Genomic DNA, 24526 nt, shown 5'->3' with positions numbered 1-24526 from the left:
GATGTCGGCGGTGCAGTGAACAACCAGCCTAGTTCAGAGCACGCCAGAAGGGGAAGAACACGAAACAAGCAAATAAAACTCAGACAGTTATTCACCACAGAAAACTGAAGTTATGAGAAAAGGCATGTCTATGAATCCATTTGTCTACAGTAATAAGCATCCATACACACAAATATACGAATTATATTTGTATTCACAGTAGCAAGAAAACAAGCAAAACAAGAAACTACAGAATGTCCAATAATAAGGGTATAGTTAAACACATCGAGGCATGCTCACAGATGGAATGTTATTAACGGTGTTTTCAAAAGAATATAAAGCTAAGTGAAAAAGATGCAGATAGAAAAATGGAGCTGTCTCAATTTGACTTAAATATATGCATATTTAATATTTACCCCATACAAGAAATACTGATGGGACATATAGTAAAAGGTAGATAGTGGCAGCGGAAGGAGGATAAAGGTTAAGTTAACAAAGGAACAGGGTGTGTTAAAGGTTGTGTCCTCTAGGGGCGCCTGGGTGGCTCAGTGGGTTAAGAGGCTGCCTTTGGCTCAGATAATGATCTCAGGTTCCTGGGGTGGAGTCCTGCCTGCCTCTGTTCCCTGCTCAGAGGGGACTCGTCTTCTCCCTCTGCCCTTCCCCCTACTTGTGCTCATGCACTCATCTCTCAAGTAAATAAATCTTAAAGAAAAAAGTCACGTCTTTTAGTGAGTAGGAAACGGGAGGAGGGTGTTTTCATAACCCTATGAAACTGCTTGACTCTCTATGAGTGCAAACTTTGATAAAACAATAGAAAAAGTGGTAGACGCAAATGTGATTAAGACCTGACCAGGGTGGAGTGGCTGCGTGGCTCCATTGGCTAAGCATCTGACTCTTGCTCTCAACTCGGGTCTTGATATCAGGATTTTGAGTTCAAGCCTGCCTCATGTTGGGCTTAAAAGAAAAGAAAAAAGAAAAAAAATTGTTGACCTCTGTGGCGCAGGAGAATGCTTTTCACACTGGGATTTGAGAGGTAATGACAAATGCTCGCCCACCCAAAGCCCCTGACTCCCGGGCTGCCCACGGAAGGGCCTGCAGGCTTCACAAATTTAGAGACCATTTAAGGCATTTGTTTGTTTTTGGTATTAAACCAAGAAGACGTGCAAATTTCTCAAGCTGCCTAGGCTATGTTAGCTTAATCCCGAAGACAGGAGGGCTCCGGGCAAGGGGACGATCTGCAGCCAGGTTCAGTGGGCAGATAGAATGGCATGAGTCTGCTTTGGTAGACACAGACAGACAGTTGTCTCACATGCTGGTCCCTGGTGGGCTCCCGCCTCTGACTCTCCCTCCCCCCCAGGCGTGGGCCAGCATCCTATTGTGATTTTCTATCCACTCCCAAGAAGACAGTGTTGCAGTTTTTTTTCCCCCCATAATACTTCACTAGCTGTTGGGAGATTCTCTTATAAAGTGCCGCCTGTTCCCGTTTCTATCAAGTTGTTTTTTTAAAAAATACAGTACTAGCCAGACATCATTTGTTGGATATACTCGCTGCAAATATCTCCCTGCTACAGTTCTATTTTTTAAAGGATTTTATTTATTTGAGAGACAGAGTGAGCGAGAGACAGCGAGAGCAGGGGTAGGGTGGGGCTGAGGGGCAGAGGGAGAAGTAGGCCCCCTGCTGAGCAGGGAGCCTGATGTGGGCTCTATCCCAGGACCCCGGGATCATGATCTGAACCGAAGGCAGACACTTAACCTGACCGAGCCACCCAAGAGTCCAGGTTGCTTCCATATATCTTGACTATTATAAATAATATTGCAACAATTACACGCTCACCCAAAGTGCATGAGGGCTCCCTTTTCTCCACATCCTCGCCAACACTTATCTCTTTTATCTTTTTGGTAGGACTCATTCTGGCAGGGATGAGGCGATACCTCACTGCGGTTCTGATTTGCATTTCCCTGATGATGACTGATGTTGAGCATCGTTTCGTGTCTGCTGGCCATCTGGATACCTTCTTTGGAAGAATGACTATTCAATCCACTGTCCATTTTTACTTTTTATTTATTTACTTTTAAAGATGTATTTATTTATTTTAGGGAGAAAGAGAGCAGGGGTGGGGGCAGAGGGAGAGAATCTCAAGCAGACTCCGTGCGGAGTGTGGGGCCCAACACAGGGCTTGATCTCATGATCCCGAGATCACATACTGAGCTGAAACTAAGAGTCGGATGCTTAACAAAATGAGGTACCCAGATGCGCCTTAAACACTGTTTTAATTATAAGTTTCACTATCTGGCAGTTTAAAAGCCTTCCAGGTTCGCTGTTCTTCTCTAAGTCTGTGCTAGCTCTTTTGGTCCTTTTTATGTCCATATAAATTTTAGATTCAGCTTGTCAGTTTTCCATACACCCAGATACACACACACCTCTGCTGGGATTTTGGAACTATACAGAAGTTCCTCAAATAAGGAGAACTGAATTTTCCAATGTTTTTTGAATCCTCAAATATGGCATATATCCTCCCTTATTTAATTAGTGGCTCTCAAGCTGTGGGCCTTTACCAGCAACTGTAGGAGCTCAGCACAGCACTTAGAACTACAAATTCTTGGGCCCTACCTCAGATGGGCTGAATTTTGTAAAGCATTAAGGGCCTCGGGTCTGTGCGTTAACATATGCTCTGGGAAATACTGATGCACTAACGTTGGCTAGGCACTGATTTGGTTCTTCAGCATTCCTCAAGAATGTCTTGGGGTTTCCAGTCTGAGATTTTATGCAGTTGTCATTATATGTCTTCTTAGGTATTGATTTTTTTGATACTAATATAAATGCTGTCACTTAAAAATTTTTTTTTTTTAATTTTTAGTTTTTTTTTTTTTTTTTAAAGTAAATTTTACCTCCAACGTGGGGCTCAAATTTATGACCTGGAGATCAGAGCTGAATGCTCCACTGACTGAGTCAGCCAGGTGCCCCTAAATGGCGTCACTCAAAATTTTTTCTAATTGCTGTTGGTATATAGAAATATAAAGTACACTCATCTTGTAATAAATAAATTCAATTTGTTGTGTAATCCTGGCAACTTATTTGTAGATTCTTTTCAATTTTCTACACACACAATGGTGTCTGCAAATGAGAGATTTTTTTTTTTCCCCTCCTTCCATTCTGCTCACGTCTTGTTCCATTTTTTTCATTTGCCTTATCTGGCTGGGTTCTCAAGTCGGCTGAATACAAGTGGCCTCTTTGTCTTGGTCCCAGTATCAGAGAGAAAACTTTCAATATTTCTCTACTAAGTATAATGTTTGACATAGAATTTTCTTTTTTTTTTTTAATTTTATTGTTTGTTTGTATGTTTACTCTTTTTTAAAAAAGATTTTATTTATTTATTTATTTGATAGACAGAGATCATAAGCAGGCAGAGAGGCAGGCAGAGAGAGGGGAAGGGAAACAGGCTCCCCGCTGAGCAGAGAACCCAATATGGGCCTCCATCCCAGGACCCCGGGATCATGACCTGAGCTGAAGGCAGAGGCTTTAACCCACTGAGCCACCAAGGCGCCCTGTTTACTTATTTTTAAGTAAAGTCGACCCCCAAAGTGGGGCTCAAACTCACAACCCTGAGATCAAGAGTCCCACACTCTACCAACTGAGCATCAGGCACCCCTGCTGTAGATTTAAAAAAAAAAAAGGCTTTTCATCATTAAGAAAGATTTCTTCTATTCCTAATTTGCTGAGCATGTTGGTTTTAATATAATGAATGGGTTTTGAATTTTGTCAAATCATTCTCTTTACATGTTAGAGTGATACTCAGCTGGGGGTGCTGTTACCCTTCACAGGGCGCTTGGCAATGTGTGGAGACACTTTTGGTTATCACGACTGGGTGGGTGTCACTGGCCTCTAGCGGGTAGAGGGCTCAATAGCCCACAGGGCACCAGACAGCTCCTCACAGAAAGAATGATCTGGCTGGGGGCACCTGGGTGGCTCAGTGGGTTAAGCCTCTGCCTTCGGCTCAGGTCATGGTCTCAAGCCCTACATCAGGCTCTCTGCTCGGCGGGGAGCCTGCTTCCTCCTCTCTCTGCCTGCCTCTCTGCCTGCTTGTGATCTCTGTCTGTCAAATAAATAAATAAAATCTTAAAAAAAAAAAAACAGTAAGAATGATCTGGCTGAGGAGGCTGAGGACACAGGATCGTACGCTTTTCCTCTTTTATTCTGCTAATGAACTGAATTACGACGACTGATTTTCAAATATTAAACCAACCCTGCATTCTTGGAACAAGTCCAGTCTGGTTGTGATGTTATCTTTCTTATACATCACTGAATCTGATTTGCTAATACTTTGTTTAGAATTTCGGCATCTGTGTATTCACAAGACAGACTGGCTTGTCATTTTCCTTTCTTTGTGATCGGGTTTTACACACCCTTCTTTTTAAAATGTCAACTTATAAATAAAACAATGTGCCTGCCCTAAGATTTTAATTTTAGTTCCTAGCTTATCTTTTTGCTCCACCTTTCCTGAGATATTTTTTTGGGGGGAGGGCGGGGGGAGACAGAATTTCAGAATACTTTTTCTCCAGCTGAAATGAGAGCAGATTCATTTTAACTAGGTCCGTATAATTTTATCAGCGACCTAGCAGTAGACACTCCCTGAGAGCTTCAATATTTCCTCTAAGAACATGGTCAGGGTAAGGGGCATTAGAAGAGGGGCAGGGTACCATGAGGGAAAATGTGTACCAGGTGTTCCTGACTGAGTACTTTCTATTGAGTGCTGGACCAAGGAAAAGAGAAATGTGTTTTTAAATACCCAGCACAGGAATGCCTGGGTGGCTTAGTCAGTTAAGCATCTTCCTTTTGGCTCAGGTCATGATCCCAGGGCTCTGGGATCGAGTCCCATGTTGGGCTTCTTGCTCGGCGGGGAACCTGCATATCCCTCTGCCTGCCATTCCCCCTGCTTGTGCGCTTGCTCTCTCTCTCTCTCTAACAAATAAATAAAATCTTTAAAAAAAAAAAAACAAACAAACCCCAATATGATCATCTACATAACATGTGACTAAAGAATTTACACTTTATTCTGAGAATTTCAGGATCTGGCCCTACCTACTTTTCATATTTCATCTCCTACCACTCTGCCCTTTCTACTCTATTTAGGGGTCGTAAACCCCTAAGGGGGGTTTACTCCCTTTCTGTAAGGGCAGGGAGTAAATATTTTGGGCTTTGTAGGCTTTATGGTGACAACTACTCAACTCTGGCCATGTAGTGTGTAAGTTATAGGCAGTGTGTTAATGAAAAAGCCTACCTTGTTACAATAAATCTTTATTTACAAAAACAAGTTGGGGGCCAGAGTTGGCTTGTAGGCTGTGGTCTGCCAAGTCTTGCTGTGTACACATCAAACCACCTGCCATCTCCTATGCTTGTTTTCATGTCAGCAGTGCCTGTCTCTGCATAGTCACATCTTACCTATCCTCCTGGTGACCACGCCTCCAATACCACCACACCTCCAGCCTTCTCCGTAACATCTACTGAATCATACATTCAAATATTTGAGCATCTACTAAGCATCAGGCAACGTAAATATAACAAAAGTCTACCTGACCGTCTAAAGAGGGCTTTAGATAAGAAAAGAGGTAGTTACTTCAGAGTCTGGAAATGGTTCCAATGAGATAACTTTCCTGTTAGGGAAATGGGTGTCAATTCACATGTTTGGGGAAGTGGTCTGACCTGGAACACTTTGGCAAGGATATAGTATCTGCTAATAATGTGAAAGAAGTGGGTGAGATTCAAACACAAAGGGACACGGGGTAGGTAGATCTGTGCTTCAGAGATCATGTTGGCTATCATGCGGGAAATATTGGATGTGGGAAGCAATCTGGAGGAGACTTCAAGGTCACCTAAACTAGAGCAAGGGTGATGGGAAGAGAAAGGAGGAGGTGGGATTTCAGAGAGATATAAAATGTAGAATCATCTCCTCATTTAAATTCTCTACTATAGTTTCCTCATCCAGCTTTTCAGCTCTACTAGCCGTCACACTTAAAGAGAAGCCTCATATATCTGCTGCCCACCCCCCCCAGACCACCCACAGAGTTTACAGGCTATCCTGTCACTGTGAACAAAGCATCAGCTGTCTCTTTACCACATCTGACTACTTTGTCCCTCTGGCAACCAGAACAGGAAAGCTTCATATAAAATCAGCGACGCCGTTCATCTTCTGATTTTTCTAGAGTTTTTTGAAGACTGGTGGGATCATCTAGAGGGTCACCATGGATGGTGTAGGGCATTCCTGCTTCATCTTTTCTTTACACACCTTATTCTTTTTTTTTTTTTTTAAAGATTTTATTTATTTGACAGAGAGATCATAGGCAGAGAGGCAGCAGAGAAGGGGGGAAAGCAGGCTCCCCACTGAGCAGAGAGCCTGATGTGGGGCTCGATCCCAGAACCCTGAGATCATGACCTGAGCCGAAGGCAGAGGCTTAACCCACTGAGTCACTCAGGCGCCCCTACACACCTTATTCTTGCCAGACCAACCTGTCCCCTAACCATTCAGCACACACGCTCTTAACTCTCTTCCTTTCCCAGACTCACCAGAAGACATTTCAAATGTTTCTCCTATCCATGCAGAATGGTTTAGCTCAGTAATTGGAGGGAAAAAAAAATTCCAAGTCTAAAAATCATTAGGGCTCTTAGCATAACAAAGGTCCCCGTAGTTAATAATTACAACCATCACGGATATTGTTAGGATGACGAGATGATGATAACAGCCATAACCAAACAAAATGTCTACAGAAATAAATTAATGCTCTCTACCCTCTTCCTCCTACTTCTCCTCTCCCAACTCTGTGTTTCAGGAGGGCTATGCACAAGAATTTTAGATAATCTACGTTGGTTAGGCATACAGACAGCAGAATTAAATGGGCAGCTGGCCTGCAACTACACCTTCAGCTTAAGACACATGCCAACTTCCCACACTGAGCGAGGGGCAGAAACTATGAACAGAGTATATAACCCCCATGGGTCTTTTTTAAATATTTTATTTATTTATTTGACAGACAGAGAGAGAGAGAGAGAGAGAGAGAAAAGCAGGCAGAGAGAGAGGAAGATGAAGGCTCCCTGCTGAGCAAGGGAGCCCCATGTGGGGCTCGATCCCAGGACCCTGGGACCATGACCTGAGCCGAAGGCAGACACTTAATGACTGAGCCACTCGGGTCCCCCAATAACCCCTATGGGTAATCCAACCTCAGCACAAGAAATCCCAGCGTAAGTTTTCATTTGAAAAATGGGCTTAGAAAGGGCAGCTCCTACACAACAATTCTGTGTTCTAAGACAGATTGTGGGGCCCACAGGCTGAAAGATACAACACATAGATCAATCAGCCCACCTCCCTCACTGGAAGATGGGAACACTGGGCTCAGGGCCAATGAAGTGACCTCAAGGGTCATACAACTCCTCAGTAGAGTGGCTAAGAAAGACCTAGTCTGTTCTTGCTTTTTGTTTTATCCTATTCATTTCTGTTTTTAGTCACATACTTATTCAAGATCAGAAGCCTGGGTCCTGGAAGACTCAGATTTTTGCATCCTTAACCCATCCAAGGTCTCTCCCCAGAGTTAGAGGCTGGAGTACGTATAGGCTGGCAGGGAGGCTGGTGTGGATTCCCACGCATAGTCTCTGAGCTCAGCCTGGCCTTGAGCACTGACCTCAGGGGCAGAGCCAAAAACAGCTGTGTGCTCGGTCTGCTGCCTAATTCCCCAAATAAGAAGCTGCCCTCCATATGAAGCCCCCTCTGCCTACACCTGGGAGAGGAAAGAAGGCAGAAACCAAGAAAAGCCCCAGTGCCACAGGCAGGGAAACAGTATTCAGGGCCAGAAAAGGGGCGCATGGCCTTGTGCAAGAGGGTTCCTATCTACTCTTCCCGTCCCAGGAGATGCCTGCACTGCCTCCCTCAGACAGGGATGTGAGAGGAAGACTCGGGCCTTGGGGAAGAGGCAGAGCTTGGAAAGCAGGGGGCATAGGCAAATCCACAGAGCCAGGGAATAGGTGAGTGTCTGCTCAGGGCTGCGGGAGTTGGGGGAAATGGAAATGACTGCTAATGGGCATGGGGTTTCTTCTCTGGGGGCAGTGAAAATGTTCTAAATGTGACTGTGAGGATGGTTGCCTGACTCTGGGAATCTACTAAAAACCACCGACGGGCATACTGTGAACGGGTGGACTGTCTGGTATGTGACTCTCTCAACAGAGCTGTCATGTAGTGAAAACAACAAGGAAGGCAGGGCCTCATGGGCCCGTGGAGGAGGGAGGGAGCCCTGGCGGTGGTGGCCCCGCTTTGCTGGTGGGGTTTTGGAAGTGGCATTTGCTAACTTAGTTCCAAAGAACTAAGTAGATAGGAAATGAAGATAAATGAAAACAGCAGCTTTCTTTGGAAGAAGGGAATTGAGGAATTGTATTAGTATTTGCAAAGAAGTCGGCTGACAGCAGAACATTTTTTTTTAATAATCCCCTTTCTATAAATGGTGTTTCTATTTTATTTTATTTATTTTTTAAAAATATTTTATTTATTTATCTGACAGACAGAGATCACAAGTAGGCAGAGAGGCAGGCAGAGAGAGAGGAAGGGAAGCAGGCTCCCCGCTGAGCAGAGAGCCCCACATGAGGCTCGATCCCAGGACCCTGGGATCACGACCCAAGCCGAAGGCAGAGGCCCTAACCCACTGATCCACCCAGATGCCCCTCTATAAATGGTGTTTTTAATGTACCAATTTGGGCTACCAATCTCCAGATCTACAAGAACTCTCTAGAAAACCATACCTCTCCCCCCAAGATTCTACCCTGCCATGCTGACTCCAGGTAATGTCTATAAGTCTCCAAGGGAAATATCACTTTGTTTCAAGAATGTGAAAATACACACATTTCTATCCTAATACATATATTATAATTGTGCAGAAATAATTTCTATTATATTCGAACCAGAAAATTCAGGTGCTAAATCTACTAAAGTAATCACAACTACTATACATGTCTCCCATAAGGAGAACAAAGTCCTGGTCTTGCGGATGTCTGTCCACTCCTACATAAAGATGACAGAAGGAATGTCTATCTAGTCCCATCAGAGCTCTGAGAGAAGTATCCTGATAAGTTGGATGACAGACTTGTAAGATTTTATTTTTAAAAACATTTTATCTGTTTATTTGAGAGAGAGAGAGAGAGAGAGCGTGAGTGGGGGAAGGTGCAGAAGGAGAAAGAGAGAGAAAATCTCAAGCAAACTCTGCATTGAACTTGGAGCTCGACACGGGGCTCAAACTCACAACACCGAGACCATGACCTGAGCCCAAACACTGAGCCATCCCCAGGTGCCCCTGGATGACAGACTTTTATAGCAAATGTTACGAACAGTTGACTGTTATCAACAGTCCTAGATATGCCTATAGGAGTGCAGATTTGGGACAAGAGTTTCATTTCAAGGGAAAATGTAGAGAGGACAAAAAATATCTCTGTTTGATTAAACAAAAAAGTCAAGGAAGCCTAAAATACTCATGCTAAACACCTACCTTAAAAAGTACTGAATTAGTTAAGTTTTGAAGCTTTTTCTTTTCTTTCTTTCTTTCTTTCTTTTTTTTTTTTTTAGATTTATTTATTACTTTAGAGAGAGAGAATGCAAGCAGTGGATGGGGAGAGGGACAGAGGAAGAGGGAGAATCTCAAACAGGTTCCATGTTCAGCACGGAACCTGATGTGGGGCTTGATCTCAGGACCCTGAGATCATGACCTTAGCTAAAACCAGGAGTTGGAAGCTTAACTGACTGAGCCACTGAGGCACCCCTTGTTTTGTTTCTTGTTTAAACAAAGAAATTGGGGTTGTGGGGCACCTGGGTGGCTCAGTTGATTAAGCATCTGCCTTCAACTCGGGTCATGCTATCAGGGTCCTGGGATCAAGCCTCACACTGGGCTCCCTGCTCAGTGGGGAGCCTGCTTTTCCCTCTGTCCATCCCCCAACCTGCTCATGCTGTCTCTCTCATGTGTTCTCTCACTCTCTCTGACAAATAAATAAAAAAATCTAAAAAAAAAAAGCAAATATGAATACCAAATCACACTCTGCCAAAACAAATACTATAGGCTGCCTACCTGAGAGACTGGCAGCTGAGAACTTCTCAAGAATATTTTTAGATGTCATAATCTTGTTTATGATTTTTTTTTTTTGTCTCAAACAGATATGAGTTCTATAGGGTTTTTTTTCTCCCTCACAAGGAGTTGCCACATTATCTTAACCTGCAGTGAAGTCAAATTTCTTTGTTTCATTAAAAAAAAATTTATTTGTTTATTTAAGAGAGAGAGAACACGACTGGGTGCAGTGGGTGGGGAAAGGGAAGCAGGAGGAGAAGCAGACCTTGTGCAGAGCATAGAGCCTGACTCAGGGCTCAATCTCAGGACTCTGAGGTCATGACCTGAACAGAAACCAAGAATTAGTCTCTCAACTAACTGAGCCACCCAGGTGCCCCAATCCCAATTTCTTTTTTTCTTTTTTAAAGATTTTATTTATTTATTTGACAGAGAGACATCGAGAGAGGGAACACAAGCAGGGGGAAATAGGAGAGGGAGAAGCATGCTTCCCACTGAGCAGGGGGCCCAGTGAGGGAGATCCCAGGACCCTGTGATCCTGACCTGAGCCGAAGGCAGACGTCTAACAAACTGAGCCTTGCATTTGCTTTTTTCACACACCAAAATGACCTTCCAGACACTTGAGCAGGGCTTCACTGACCTAAGCTGTGGAATGATGCCCCCACCCCCGCAGCTGAAGGGAACCGGTGGCAAAGAGAAGCACATGAACCCCGGCCTCTGTGCAGTTCTCCACGTGGCTGTGCGTGCTGTGCTGACCTTGGCCCATCACCCCCACCCCAAGAGCAGAAGTGCACATGGCGTGCCCCACAGCCTGGGGTAAGGGCTTCATTATGGTCTAGGCGTCCCTGCGATGAGGTTTCCCCGGCGCTAAATGAACCCTGTACTTCTGGCTGGAAAGAGACACAAACCGACCAGTGGGCGACAGAGATGCACCCAGTTTTGATTATAGATCTGAAAATTCAAGGCTTCCAAGGATCACCGCTGGGCTCCCTGCGGCCTGTAACTTCCCTCTACCAGCAGTATCAGGAAGGAGTCCTGACGAAGATGAGGCACCCCCACCAGGCGTGGGCCAGCCATTGAGCCCCCACCCTCATCCCAGACCCCTCCTGAGCCCGCAGTGCTGACCCAGATCCTCCCATGGCACCCAATTGTGAGTTCCTGCAAGGCTGAAAACCGCCTTGTGCTCATCATCTACCATAGTGGTAGTTTGGCTTTGGGGTTTACTGAATTGAACTTTTACAAAAGTTATTTGTGCTTTGTCATAAAATGGCTGCTTTGACCGGCAAGGGGAGCCAGTATAGAAAGGAAGATGGGTTCATTGTTGACCAGTCTTCTTCTTCTTTTTTTTTTTTTAAAGATTTTATTTGTTTATTTGACAGAGAGAGATCACAAGTAGGCAGAGAGGCAGGCAGAGAGAGAGGAAGGGAAGCAGGCTCCCTGCTGAGCAGAGAGCCCGATGCGGGACTCGATCCCAGGACCCTGAGATCATGACCTGAGCTGAAGGCAGAGACTTAACCCACTGAGCCACCCAGGCGCCTGACCAGTCTTTTTTAAGATTTTATGTATTCATGTGTGAGAGAGTACGCACATGAGCAAAGGAAGGGACAAAGGAGAAGCAGACTCCCCACTGAGCAGGGAGCACGATGTGGGGCTCCTTCCCAGGACCCTGATATCATGACCCAAGTGGAAGGTAGACGCTTAACTGACTGAGCCAGCCAGGCACCCCTGCTTCTTCTTTCCATCCTAGGTTCTATTTCCTCTCCTTGCAATCACCCGACCCCTTATGTGTCCCATTGCCGTGTATGACCCAGACTTCACCTAACCCAGCCACGTAGGCAGAGCTCACCAGTGCTTGCTCTACCTTCTTATTCCATGACAAATGGGTGAGGCCAAAAGGCAATCAAAGGCTTTGGGGAAGGAAGGGGGTAATCAGGAGCTGACAACTGCTGCCTGACCACAGGCTTGTTATGTGACTGCAGGGCTCTGACGTTCGTTAGCTTGGGGTGAAGGGAGGGTTGTAGGACCGTGCACTGAATAGAAGATCTCCAAACACGTGGTAATGAATCTGGATCATTGTTTGGCCCCAAGTTAGAGATAAAAATGAACAGGAGGTATGCCTGTGGATTCGAGGTGCTTCTAATCTGCCCTCAAAGAAGTGTGTGCATTAACAAGTCCCTTCGGAGCTAGAGTTTCCAACTCTTTCCAAGCAGGTGGTCACTTTCTCTTCTAGAGGAAGCCCCAGGAGGCCTGCAGGCTGCAGGGCCGCACATAGCAGTGGCACCCAAGCACACCAGCAGGGGGCAGCCATCTTTCCCTGGGCATTTTGTGAGATGGGTGCTCCAGATCCAACCCAGCTCGAAGGGGTTAAGAATATAGGGAACCCTACACCCAAAGTTTCCTTTGCTCCGTAAACAGCTATCATGTATGAATGTCTCCAGATTCTTCTCAAAACTTTTATCCTGAATCCGCATCACGGACTGAGGATAAATTTCTAGAACCATCCTCCCAGATTCGTGAATATGTGCTGCCTTCCGTTGCATTTAGCCATCCTTCTCAAGTTCCAGAGAGGGAGAAAAAACACGTTCAAAAGGTATCCTCTTACTCAAGTATTTCAAGATTTGGCTAAAATGGTCTCGTTCTAGCTCTGTCTTTCATTAAAACGTGTTCAGAGGCAGAATTCCTTACAAGAGAAATAAAGTACATATCCAAATACAGCCAGCCTCTTGGTAATAAAGACCACATCCTCTGCCCTCCTGGAACAGCCCCGTTCGTCATGGTGGCCATGTGGGCAGCCAGAACAAGCCTACTGAAGCATCTATTTTAATTTTTAGCTTGCACTGGCTCAGGAGAAAAGTTTCCATTGTGTAAAGATCTGTTACAACCCAGGCAACCCTTCCACCAGTGTTTGAGAACATTAGGATACTCTCATTTAACACCATGCATTCGTGTTTTATCTTCTTTTAAAAAATAACCTTGCTTAAAAGAAATGTTTCCCTAAGGCGGAACTAGGTGATCTCTTATTTAAAGAGCCTTCCAAGAAGTACACGGAATACAAAACAGTGTAGAGGCCTGAAAGCATGGTCCCTGACTAGTCTTTCATGAGGCTGGGGGTTCAGGGAGGCAAGGGTTTGCAAAACTATTATGGTTGAGTCTCATTCCGAAAAGACGTGTCATAAAAAGACCTGATGATGTAGAATCAAAACCTAAAGAGCTCATCTCCACATTCAGACTCCCTGAAAGTTCACACGTTTTTGTAATGGTGTGGCTAGTTCACTGGTGAAAGGGGCTGGCTGCCGAGGCAGTGCTTCATTAAAGTTAAGTCCTAATCAAAATGCCAAATTTTCTCAGCGTGCCACTGCTCTCTAAGGAGAACACACAACTGTGAGAGGACACAGATGGCAGCTCAAGTCGGCTTGAGAATCTTCCAGAAAGGAAAACACTTGCAAGCAAGCAGAGGTCTGCAAAGAAGGTGCTGGAACAAGACTGGGATGTGTCCTCCTACAGACACGGAGAAACAGGGAGCCAGGTGGGGCACAGGGCAGGATTACGTGGTCACACCCACCCACGCACGCATCCTGAGAATATAATTTCACCATGCACTTCTTGAAAGCAGAATCTGCCATGCCGTTCCCACAATTATGCTCCACTGGGTACAGTGCTGGGCGCTGCCAGAGAACAGAAGAGTCAGGCATGTTGCAGTCCCACTGCAGGACGGTACCAGAGAGGAAACAACCATGGAGGATAGGCATTCTGGACGTTCACTCCAAAGTGATGCCCCAGAGTGAGATCGTCAGAATTAGGAAGTGTGTGAGATGCTCGGTGCGGGGAGAGGAGTTCTCCCTTTCCCATCTCATCATTAGTGGCCGAAGGAAAAACTCAGAAGACTACTGGTAAGACAGAGACACGACACGGAGAGCATGGATCCCACCAGAAGCTGGGGCGGGATGAGGCAGAATCACACACAGCCTAGAAGCTAAGAGGGCACTCACCAAGGAGGCTGTGGTCAGGAAGGGTGGACTACGTGCCGGCCGGCGCGTCCTCACAGTCACCCTGGGGAAGAATTCTTATCCCAGCACCCCTGTTTATAACTCGGGGAAAAAAACAACTAAGGAACACAGTGACTAATTAACTTTCCCAGTTCCAAAGGCAATTAATTTGAATTTGAACTCAGGCCTGTCACTAATATGCAGTGTTTATGACTATGCGGAGCTGTTTCTTAGGATACAGACTGCTTAGTAAAAAGGAAGCAACTTGAAACCTGCATAATGTGGGTTTTTTTGGATTTCAGAGAAATTATAAGTATACTGGGGAATGTCCTGCTGATACCTATTCAAACCCACTGTAAAACCTATTTGGACCAACACTGATGGCTCAGAAATCCTTCCCCAAAGATAGTTAATGCTGTTCACTCTACCCACCTTGACCTCCTGATATTTATAAATGTAAAAGATTTGTAATCTCTCCCACCTTTGAACCTAATATTTCTAAAGGCAGAGGCTTAACCCACTGAGTCACCCAGGTACCCCTCATGTGTCTTTTCTATATATTCTTTTATTTTTAAAAGATTTTTTTTTCTTTTTTAATTAGAGAGGGAGAGAGGGAGAGATCATAAGTAGGCAGAGAGGCAGGCAAAGAGAGGGGGAAGTAGGCTCCCCGCAGAGCAGAGAGCCCAATGTGGGGCTGGACCTTGAGATCATGACTTGAGCCGAAGGCAGAGGCTTAACCCACTGAGCCACCCAGGTGCCCCTCTACATATTCTTTTAATAGGTCCTTTGTATAAACTTAAATTTAAAAAGCAGCCCAGGGGCATCTGGGTGGCTCAGTTGTTAAGCATCTACCTTCAGCTCAGGTCATGATCCCAGGGTCCTGGGATCTGGCCCCACATCAGGCTCTCTGCTCAGTGGGAAGCCTGCTTCTCCTTTTCCCACTCCCCCTACTTGTGTTCCCTCTCTCACTGTGTCTCTCTCTGTCAAATTATAAATAAAATCTTTAAAAAAAAATAAAAAACAGCCCAAATTCCCCTTTATTAAGGCTTTCTAGGTCCCCAGATATTTAGGGAGCAATTTGTAATATATGTTTTTTTTGGATGAATCAAATCAGATAGTATTTATTTCATACTACTGTGATGGTTTAAGAAAAGATCCAAGTGGAAATCTATAAAGCTCTATCATTACTATTAACTGCCCTCTTTGCCATGTATAGTTATCTTAAGTTCAGCACAATTGGGGTTAAGTTTAGGACTCCGTGTATCTGAAGGAAATTCTGCCCCCACTCCAAGGGACTGAGATGAACAACCGAAACAGTTCTCAGTGGGCCCAACGTTAACCTGTCCTTCCCTCTGTGAATAAAAAGGTCTCTCTCCTGAAAGATGAATATCTTGAGGGGCAAGGGGTGCAGAAGAGTCACCTTAAAAACCAAAGACCCTTTCTGTAAATGTTGCCAAAGCTTTCTGATGCTGTGTAAGGACCTGGATCCTGAGAGAAAGGGATACAATAGCATTTAACATTTGCAAAGGAGGTAAAAATCGGTTTCAGAGTGAATATGGTTTTGCCCCATGAAGTGCTTCTCTCTTTTCAACATTTCCCCTCGCTTTTTAAAAAGATTTTTATTTATTTATTTGAGAGAGAGACAGAGATAGGCACAGAGATAGTGAGAGAGAGATCTGGGAGGAGAGGGAGGGCTGAGCAGGGAGCCCGCCCCAGGGCTTAATCCCAGGATTCTGGGATCAGGACTTGAGCTGAAGGTAGACGTTTAATCAACCGAGCCACCCAGGTACCCCTCAACCCTTTTTATAAAAAAGACTTTATTTATTGATTGATTTAGAGAGAAAGAGAGAGCATAAGCAGGGGTGAGGGGCAGAGGGAGAGGGACAGAGAATCTCAGGTGGACTCTGCACTGAGCTTGGAGCCTGATGTGAGGCTCGATCTCACGACCCCGAGACCATGACCTGAGCCGAAATCAAGAGTTGGATGATCAAACCGATGGAGCCATCCAGGCACCCCTCCTTTCAGCCCTTTGAGTGGAAAGGCAGTGGGCCTTTGCTGGGTGGGTTACAGACGTCAGGCACGGTCCTCTCCGAGTCTCAGCAGCCGGATTACCGGCCACAGCACGAGATCTGATTTGAGGGGAACGTTCTACATCTGGGCAAATCTTAAGATGATTACAAACGAAATGCCACTCCACGAAGCAAGTATGTCGAGACGTCAAGCTTGTGAACCCAAGAAGGTAAGATATTCCTCAAAGAGGCGGGGGCTGGCACAAAACCAGGCAGCCAGAGCATTAAAGAAAGCAGTCACTCACCAAAGTCAAACTCCTGGAGCGGGAGCTGCTGCTTCGACTGTCCAGGCTGCCCCCTCTGCTCAGGTCGCTGAGACCGCAGCTGGGGGACACATCCGAGTCCATCTCCGAGGAGTCTGACTGCTGGCGGTTCACAGGCATCCCCACACACACCTCCGCCGCCGGCCCAGTCACAGGAAGTGGGGGAGGGGCCAGGGTCCCATTCCCTCTGGAGAAACCAAGCACAGGGGGACAGCTGTTAGAGAGTCCACACAATGAATGCCTTAGCCCTACGAATGAAAGGCTCAGCATGGGTCAGAATCATCTCGATCTGCAGCCTCCACCATCAAAACAAAGGGAATTAGGAGCCCCTAAGTCAATGTGTCTGCTCATTTTCATTTCTCCTTTATATCTCTTTCCATCATGAAGATGTGAATCATTTTTAAGGAAAAGATGAATGGACTAACAATTACTTTGTCGCTGAAAATTTAATAGGATAATGTTCCGGCTCCCTCCTTTGCACCGAGGACCTGTACTGTCATGCTCTTTCCCACGTGGATTCAGGACTTCCTTGTGCTCTTTATTGATGCTAGTCTCTTCTACCTCAGACACCACCACATTATGGCTCTTTTTCCAGCTCCACTGCAGTTCAGAGTTCAGTGAAGTGAAAAGAGCTAGTAAATCGTGAATTAAAGTCTAGTTGACATCTCTGAGATTCCAGGCTCTCTGGGGGCTGAGAGGCTTTTGCAATTTCTACATAATATTCTAAGGTACAGTAAGTTACCACTACAAGGAAGTTCATATTTTTTACTTTCAGGAACAAAGATAGCAAAATTTCCCTTACCAGCCCCTTAGTTTCATACTCTGACTCTTTTAGCAGGAAATTCAACTCAGTCTCTGAACAATGGACAATGGAGTTCAACAAAACCTTCTAGAAGACCAAACAAGATTAATAGGGAATAAGGGAATAAGCCTCTTGTGGAGGCTTAGGGCAAGTGGAGAGATACAAGCCCACGTCATTTATTCCTAAATTGAAAATACTGCCAGGTGGCCTTACGAACCCCTTTAAGAATACTGAGGGGCATGTGAGTTCAGATAACCATCGGCAGAAATGCGTGTGTGCACACACGTGCACACTCATGTGTGCATTAATTTTTTAAAAAATTTATTTGATATATAGAGAGAGATCACAAGTAGGCAGAGAGACAGGCAGAGACAGAGAGGGAAGCAGGCTCCCTGCTGAGCAGAGAGCCTGATGCGGGGCTTGATCCCAGGACCCTGGGATCATGACCTGAGCCGAAGGCAGCGGCTCAACCCACTGAGCCACCCAGGCGCCCCTATGCATTAATTTTTAATAGAAACATGACCATCTGTGGAGAAAACCCAATCAGTATGGAATACTTTTGGGTGGACTATGTTGTTTAAAACTTCTAAAATTAGTGTAAGATCTTCTTAGGGAAATCCTGAAGGTGTGAGAACAGCTTAGAAAAGAAACTCTTCCTCGCCTGGTTTCTTTTCATTTTTCATTTTTCATGTTAACTGGCAGTTTAAGAGCAAGGCTAGGGAGCAGAAGATTCTGAACATATACATACTTTTTGGAAGTCGCCATTATTCCAAATGGTTTAAAAAAAAAAAAGCTTAAAATGTTAAAGGTCTTTCTTTTTTTTTTTTTTTTAAAGATTGATTGATTGATGGATTTTGAGAGAGAGAGAGAGCGAGCATGAACGAGCACAGCCAGGGAGAAAGGGAGAGTGAGCTTAAGCAGACTCCTTGCTGAGCAGGGAGCCTGGAGCAGCTTTGATCCCAGGACCATGGGATTACAACCTGAACTGAAATCAAGAATTGGACGCTTAATTGACTGAGCTACTCAGGCACTCCCCCAAAATGTTATAGGTTTTAAAATTTGTGTAACAGCAAGCCTAAACAGTACACAGACGTCATCTAAACCATCTAACCATCTACGTAGCTAATAATATGCGCCATCCCTGGGACGGTGAGTAGCTGGGGCCTGGGTGAGGTGGACCCATGGATGCTAATTCATTTCTGAACTAAGTAAGTCACTGCTCCAGGGAAAGGAGGGAGATGTGGGGCAGTAAGTCTTCCCCTGAAACAACAAGGAGGTGAAAGATGGGGAAGTGAGATGCTCATTAGCCCCACATGAGGAAGGAACCCAGCGGATGTGCCTTGTCTGTGGGAAAGGGCTGGGAATTTTGCAACAAGTCTGTGCAGTAGGAACAGTGCTCTGAGGCAGCCCCAGCACAGGCCAGAGGGCAGTAACCTACCAGATCGTTCGAGAACACACCTTTTTCTTGTGCTACGACAATTTGCAAAGCTATTCTGACACTGTAAAATTATAACATTTAGATTTTTACAAATTACTACCTTGAAAGAATATGAGGAAGCTAACCATAATTCTCCAGAAGGCAGAGGTTGTCGGGGAGAAAGTGAACACCTTGGTTCAACATCCTTCACAAGTTCAAGGTGCAACTCTTCTGTGATCTCTTAAGACCTCAAGAATGAGGGGCTCCCCTCATCCAGGTTCCCTGGGAACTAAAAATATAGAATCCCAAGGTGGTGCACTGTGGCGAGAGCAAAGTTTTCTGGAGAGGAAGGGCAAAGACGCAGCCTTCTTCTCTGGTCTGCCCTGGGAAGGGAATAGGGCAGACAGGTTTGACAGGAGTGACTCCCCACATCCCATGAGTCTGGGAGGGTCATTACCACCCTAAAATATTTAGTCTCCTTGTCCAATCATGGGTTCACTCTTTGGGCTTACAGTAAAGTTTAGAACAAATGAGATTAAGAGAGCCCCATAGGTGAAGAAGCTGATTTCTACCAGAGGAGCTTGCTGAGGTTCCAGCAAGTCTGACACCATAGGAGCAGAAATTTGAGCCACTGTGCTCACTTCCTTTTTTTTTCCTCTTCAATTTAATTTAAGTTTTTTTCTTCAATTTAACTTAATTAAAAAAAATTTTTTTTGAAGAGAAAGAGTGGATGGAGGAGCAGAGGGAGAGAGAGAATCTCAAGCGGGTTCCATGATCAGTGCAGAACCCAATGTGGGGCTCAATCTCATGACCCTGAGATCATGATCTGAGCTGAAATCAAGAGTCAGAACTTAACTGAGCCACACAGGTGCCCCTGATGTGCTCACTTTCTGTTTATTTTCTTAGACTTCCTGTGTTTATTTCTCATTATTTACTAGTAGTGTCCTTGTTCGGAAAGGTCTAGTTTATCCGTTGAGCAGACAGAACGAGGACAAGGCCACTACTGATCTACAGTCCTAGGAAATCTACATCTGCCAAGCATGGCAGGTGGGAAGGACAGCAGCTATCCAGGCTGAAGGACCTGGTGGGTCTGTGGGAGCTGGGCAAGTGAACGCCCTCAGGTGAGTCCACTGCAGCCAACGGAGGAAGACAACTCCTTTTCTTCATTTTCCCCTACATTCCAGCAAGATATAGAATGACCCAGATGCATCAAGCACAAAGCCCTCCTTCACCATCACCCCACTCTGTCTCAGTTCCTACCAATCAATACGTGCTTCAATCTGAGGCCTATCTTCCCTTCTAGCCCCAGCATATTCTCCAGATATTTGCCGTTTTCCGACCTCACACTGAGCAGACTGCAGGTACCAGGCAATAACCGACAAGTAAAAACCACTTCTTCCGAAGAGGAACTTGACGGAGGCCCTGGTTCTTAAGTCCATAAGGTATCAGACAGACTGAATGTGCGTACAGGAGTCAAGCCTGAGCACGTGTATTTTTAAAAAGTGCTGCAAACAGTTCTGTCATGCAGCACCGACTCCCACATAAGACGGAAGTGTAGGCTATGCTCAGTGCCACTGCGGGGAAAATGGGAGCACAGGGCAAGGGGTACCATTAAGCCCAGCGGGATTCAGAGACTTAACAGAACGGTGACAACAAGGCCAAGCCCTAAGAGATGTTTAAGATGTAAGAGACTATCGGTTATACACACTGTGATGGGCATTCCGAGCAGAGAAAAGGACTGAGCAAAGGCCTGGCCCCACTCGGGGTCTGTGGAAGTGGTGGGCACTGGGGTGAAGCACTGAGCTTGGCTAGAGCATAGGACCAAATAAGCTGGGAAAGGCAGACAGAAGTGCAGATGGAGGGAAAGTGACCAGAGGGAAAGGGGCTCTGACTTTTGAAGTGACTTGCTCACAGGTGGAGGAGGGGGAGCAAGGAGGTTTATGCCCCAGCGGAGTGCCACGATCCCATGCACAACACACAGGTAACTCAGGTGATACCTTGATGGGCAGACAGCCCAGGAGAGGAACTTAAAGGTAATGAAGATAATGGAATATCAAACACTGTTTTAAAAAGGTGGGGGGGGGTGCAGGGCGCCTAGGTGGCTCAGCTGGTTAAGCGTCTGCCTTCAGCTCAGGTCATGATCTCAGGGTCCTGAGTTCGAGCCCCACATCTGTTGGGCTCCCTGCTCAGCAGGGAATCTGCTTCCCTCTCTCTGTCTCACTCCTTCTCTCAAATGAATAAATAAAATTTTGGGGGGGAAAAAGAAGGGGCAGCTGAGTGGTTTCCAGGACACAGTTTGTGTGTGGAATGAGCAAGGGAAAGAACAGAACCTGGAATAGGGAAATCAGTGAGAAAATATATTTATGCAGAAACTTTCTCTGGAAGGATAGACAGAAGGATGCTCAGGGGAATTGTCTGCAAGGAGGGAGAAAGGGATGGCCAGGAGGCGAGAGTAGAGATGATGCTTTCACCAAATGATCTTTTCTGTCTTTCAAATGCTGCACATACTCACTCTCCAATAAATGATCTATCTCTGGGGCAATCAAAGCCCCAGAGATAGATATATCAAGTTATTTTACCAGTTCACATAAGAAATGATAAAAACCTGGAAACTACTGTGGCCGTATGTTTGGAAGGTAAAAAACGTTAAGAGGTAAAGGGTATGAAATTTTCATGACTAACAGGCAGGGCAGGAGTGTATTTTCAGAACAAAAGAGAGGGGGACTCTGGCTGCCAAAAGGTGCAACAGAGTAAGGACTAAAAACTGCCCAACGAACTCACTGACCTTATAAAGAGCGAGCAGTGCAGAGATGATCCAAAGTCCCCAAGAGTGGGCCAAGGCATGGACGGGAGAAGTGGGGTGTGCATTGTGTCACTGGGGGTGTGCTTTCCGGCGGGGGAGATGGGGTGACATGGGTAATGGGGATGAAGGGGTGCACTTGTCGTGATTATGGAACAGCTGAATCACTAAATTGTATACCTGCAACTGATATAACACTGTATATTAACTATCTGGAATTAAAAGAAAAACTCAAGGGGCCCTGGGTGGCTGAGTCAGTTAAGTGTTTGACTCTTGATCTCAGCTCAGGTCTTGATCTCATAGTCATGAGTTCAAGCTCCGTGTTGGGCTCCACACTGGGCATAGAGCCCACTTTAAAAAAATGAAATAAAATAAAAACTTGGAAAAAAAAAGTTGAGATGTGATGGGAAAGCAAAAAGCAAAAAGAAAAAATTAAAGACAGTAGCTACAGGGACCACAGGGTTGGAGAAAGGTTATTTTCAGTTACTGGTTTGGTTTATCTATTTTGTTTTGTTTTAAGGAGAGGAGAAGCCTATTGATGAGCTAAGGGGAAAAGAGAAGGTAACAGCCCCATGGAGGAAACCCTCATTTCCAGAGTCTGGTGGATAAGATAGCCTGGCTGGGGGGCGCCTGGGTGGCTCAGTGGGTTAAGCCGCTGCCTTCGGCTCAGGTCATGATCTCAGGGTCCTGGGATCGAGTCCCGCATCAGGCTCTCTGCTCAGCAGGGAGTCTGCGTCCCTCTCTCTCTCTCTCTCTGCCTGCCTCTCTATCTACTTGTGATTTCTCTCTGTCAAATAAATAAATAAAATCTTTAAAAAAAAAAAAAAAAGATAGCCTGGCTGGTATATCGGGACAGTTTAGATGCGGAATGCTGTATGAAAAATACTTCTGACCACTCTCTCTTCCTCACAGAAGGAAAATATCTCATCATAAACAATTACCAGAGTAATCTGAAAAAGAACCAAATTGCACTTAAAAAAAAAAAGTTAATAGCAATTTAAAAACTCAAGTGGATGGGGTAAACTGAAGATTGAATATCTGAAGCACCGAGTAAATTTAATATTAGGCATAATTTTTTAAGAACTTCACAAAGTATGAAGGAAGAACTTCTATCCCAATAAAAGATATGCATAAAAAATTACAGACATTATACTTAGTGACAAAACGTTAAAGCCATTCTCATTATCACCACTGCTATGCTCTATACTGTATTTTATTTAAGTCCTATCCCACATATAAGACAAGAAAAAAAATGTATAAGGATTGAAAAGGAAGAAACAAAAATGTCAGTATTTATAGATACTTGTGATCTTTGTAGAAAACACCAAGAATCTCATAAATTATTAGAATCAACAAGTGTTTTCTGGGGCCCCTGGGTGGCTCAGTTGGTTAAGCGTCTGCCTTCAGCTCAGGTCATGGTCTTGGCATCCTGGAATCAAGCCCCACATTGGGCTTTCTTCTCAGCTGGGAGCCTGCCTCTCCCTCTCCCTCTGCCTGCTGCGCCCCTGCTTGCTCTCTCTCTCGCTCTCTCTGTGTCAAATAAATAAATAAAATCTTAAAAAAAAAAAAAAACAAGTGTTTTTTATAAAGTCACTGGATATAAATCAATATATAAAAAAACCAATTTCTATAGGCTAGCCACAAACAATAACTAAGAAAACATTTAAAATAGCATAAAATAAAAAATAAAATAGCATAACATATGTATGCATATACATATATATTATATTAGAGTTGCACAAAAAATGTGCAAAGTTTTTTGGAAAAAATAATAAAATGTTATTGAAAGTCAATAAAGAACTAATAAAGAGACCATATTCAGGACTGGAAGAGTCAATATCACTAAGATGAGCTAGTCTCCTACAGTTGAATTGCTCTGAAGGAATAGACATCCAGTGAACTCTAGCCATGTGTGGTTACTTAAATTTAATTAAAATTAAATTAAAAGATTCAGTTCCTCAGCTGTACTAGCCATATTTTAAGCATTAATTAATGGAAATTTTCCATCATTCTAGAAAGTTCTGTTGGACAGTGCAGCCAACGGAGCCATCAAAATCACAACAGGGTTGCTTTTGGAAAAATCCAGTAGGTTGGTTTTTAAACTTATTGGGGCTTAACAAAAGGAGAAAGTTGTATTGGGAAAAACAAAGAGATAAGAACAACCAGGAAGCTCCTAAAGAAGCTGGAAGAACTTTCAAAAGAAAGAAGCTGGAAGCTCCTAAAGAAGCTTCCAGAGTCATTATAAAGTAAGAGTAATCCAGACACAGGTACTGGTGCTAGATCAGTAAACACACCCATGGAACAGACTAGAAAACCCAGAAACTGCTTAACATAAATTGCAAAAATGTTTTCTTAACTTGTGCATTGACTTGGAGAATTTGTTTTTATATAGTTGACTTCATCAATCTTTTGGTTTATAACTTATGGGTTTTGCAAACTTAGAAAGGCCTTTCCTGGGGCATCTAGGTGGCTGAGTCAGTTAAACATCTTGCACTTGGTCTCAGCTTGAATCTTGATCTCAGGGTCCTGAGTTCAAACCCTATGCTGAGACTTGAACTAAAAAAAAATAAATAAAAAATTCTAAGGATATAAATAAAATACTTCTCATATTTTCTACTTAGCATTTTTATGGTTTCACTTTTCATATTTAAATATCTGACCCAACTTGAATTTGTCTTAGTGTGAAGTGTGAAGGAGAGATTTCTCCATCCCCAAGCTAAAATGGCTCTGCAATTACTCAAATGCCAAGTGTTAAAAACTCATCTTTTCCGCTGTCTTGAAGTACTAAATGTTATTTTATGCTAAATGGTTATGTGGTAGTTTCTATTTCTGAATTTCCTGTTCTGTTCCATTGATATTTCTGTTCATTAGGACTCAAAAAACCACAAGTCCTAAGGTGAAAATTGCAATTATTATATGTAAAAATGGAAGGCACTGTAGGCCACGTTAACAGAAAAGAGGCAGGCCGGTGGGAGATGTGCATGGTCTCAACAAAGGAACTGATCGCTAGAATATGCAAAAAATTCTTGTAAACCAACAGGAACAAGACAGGAAGCTCATGAGAAAAAAAGTACAAGGAATATGATTAAGCAGTTCACAGAGAGGAAATCCGAGTGACTAAGAG

At 44.4% G+C, this 24526-nt stretch overlaps 1 protein-coding gene across 3 annotated transcripts in view; it reads right to left on the bottom strand.

Annotated features, from left to right (window-relative positions):
• PROSER2 (proline and serine rich 2) overlaps window positions 1–24526 on the bottom strand; it is a 44384-nt gene that overhangs the window by 7128 nt on the left and 12730 nt on the right. For all 3 annotated transcript variants that reach the window (XM_044227743.1, XM_044227742.1, XM_044227744.1), the window contains exon 2: window positions 16366–16570. In XM_044227743.1, the coding sequence (XP_044083678.1) occupies window positions 16366–16503 (138 nt within the window). In that variant the 5' untranslated portion in view covers window positions 16504–16570. The remainder of the gene's footprint in view (window positions 1–16365; window positions 16571–24526) is intronic.

Source organism: Neovison vison, chromosome 12, assembly GCF_020171115.1.
Source record: "Neovison vison isolate M4711 chromosome 12, ASM_NN_V1, whole genome shotgun sequence".
Classification (NCBI taxonomy): Eukaryota; Metazoa; Chordata; class Mammalia; order Carnivora; family Mustelidae; genus Neogale; species Neogale vison.
The sequence above is the reverse complement of the archived record's forward strand: the minus strand, read 5'-3'. Positions and strand labels throughout refer to the sequence as shown.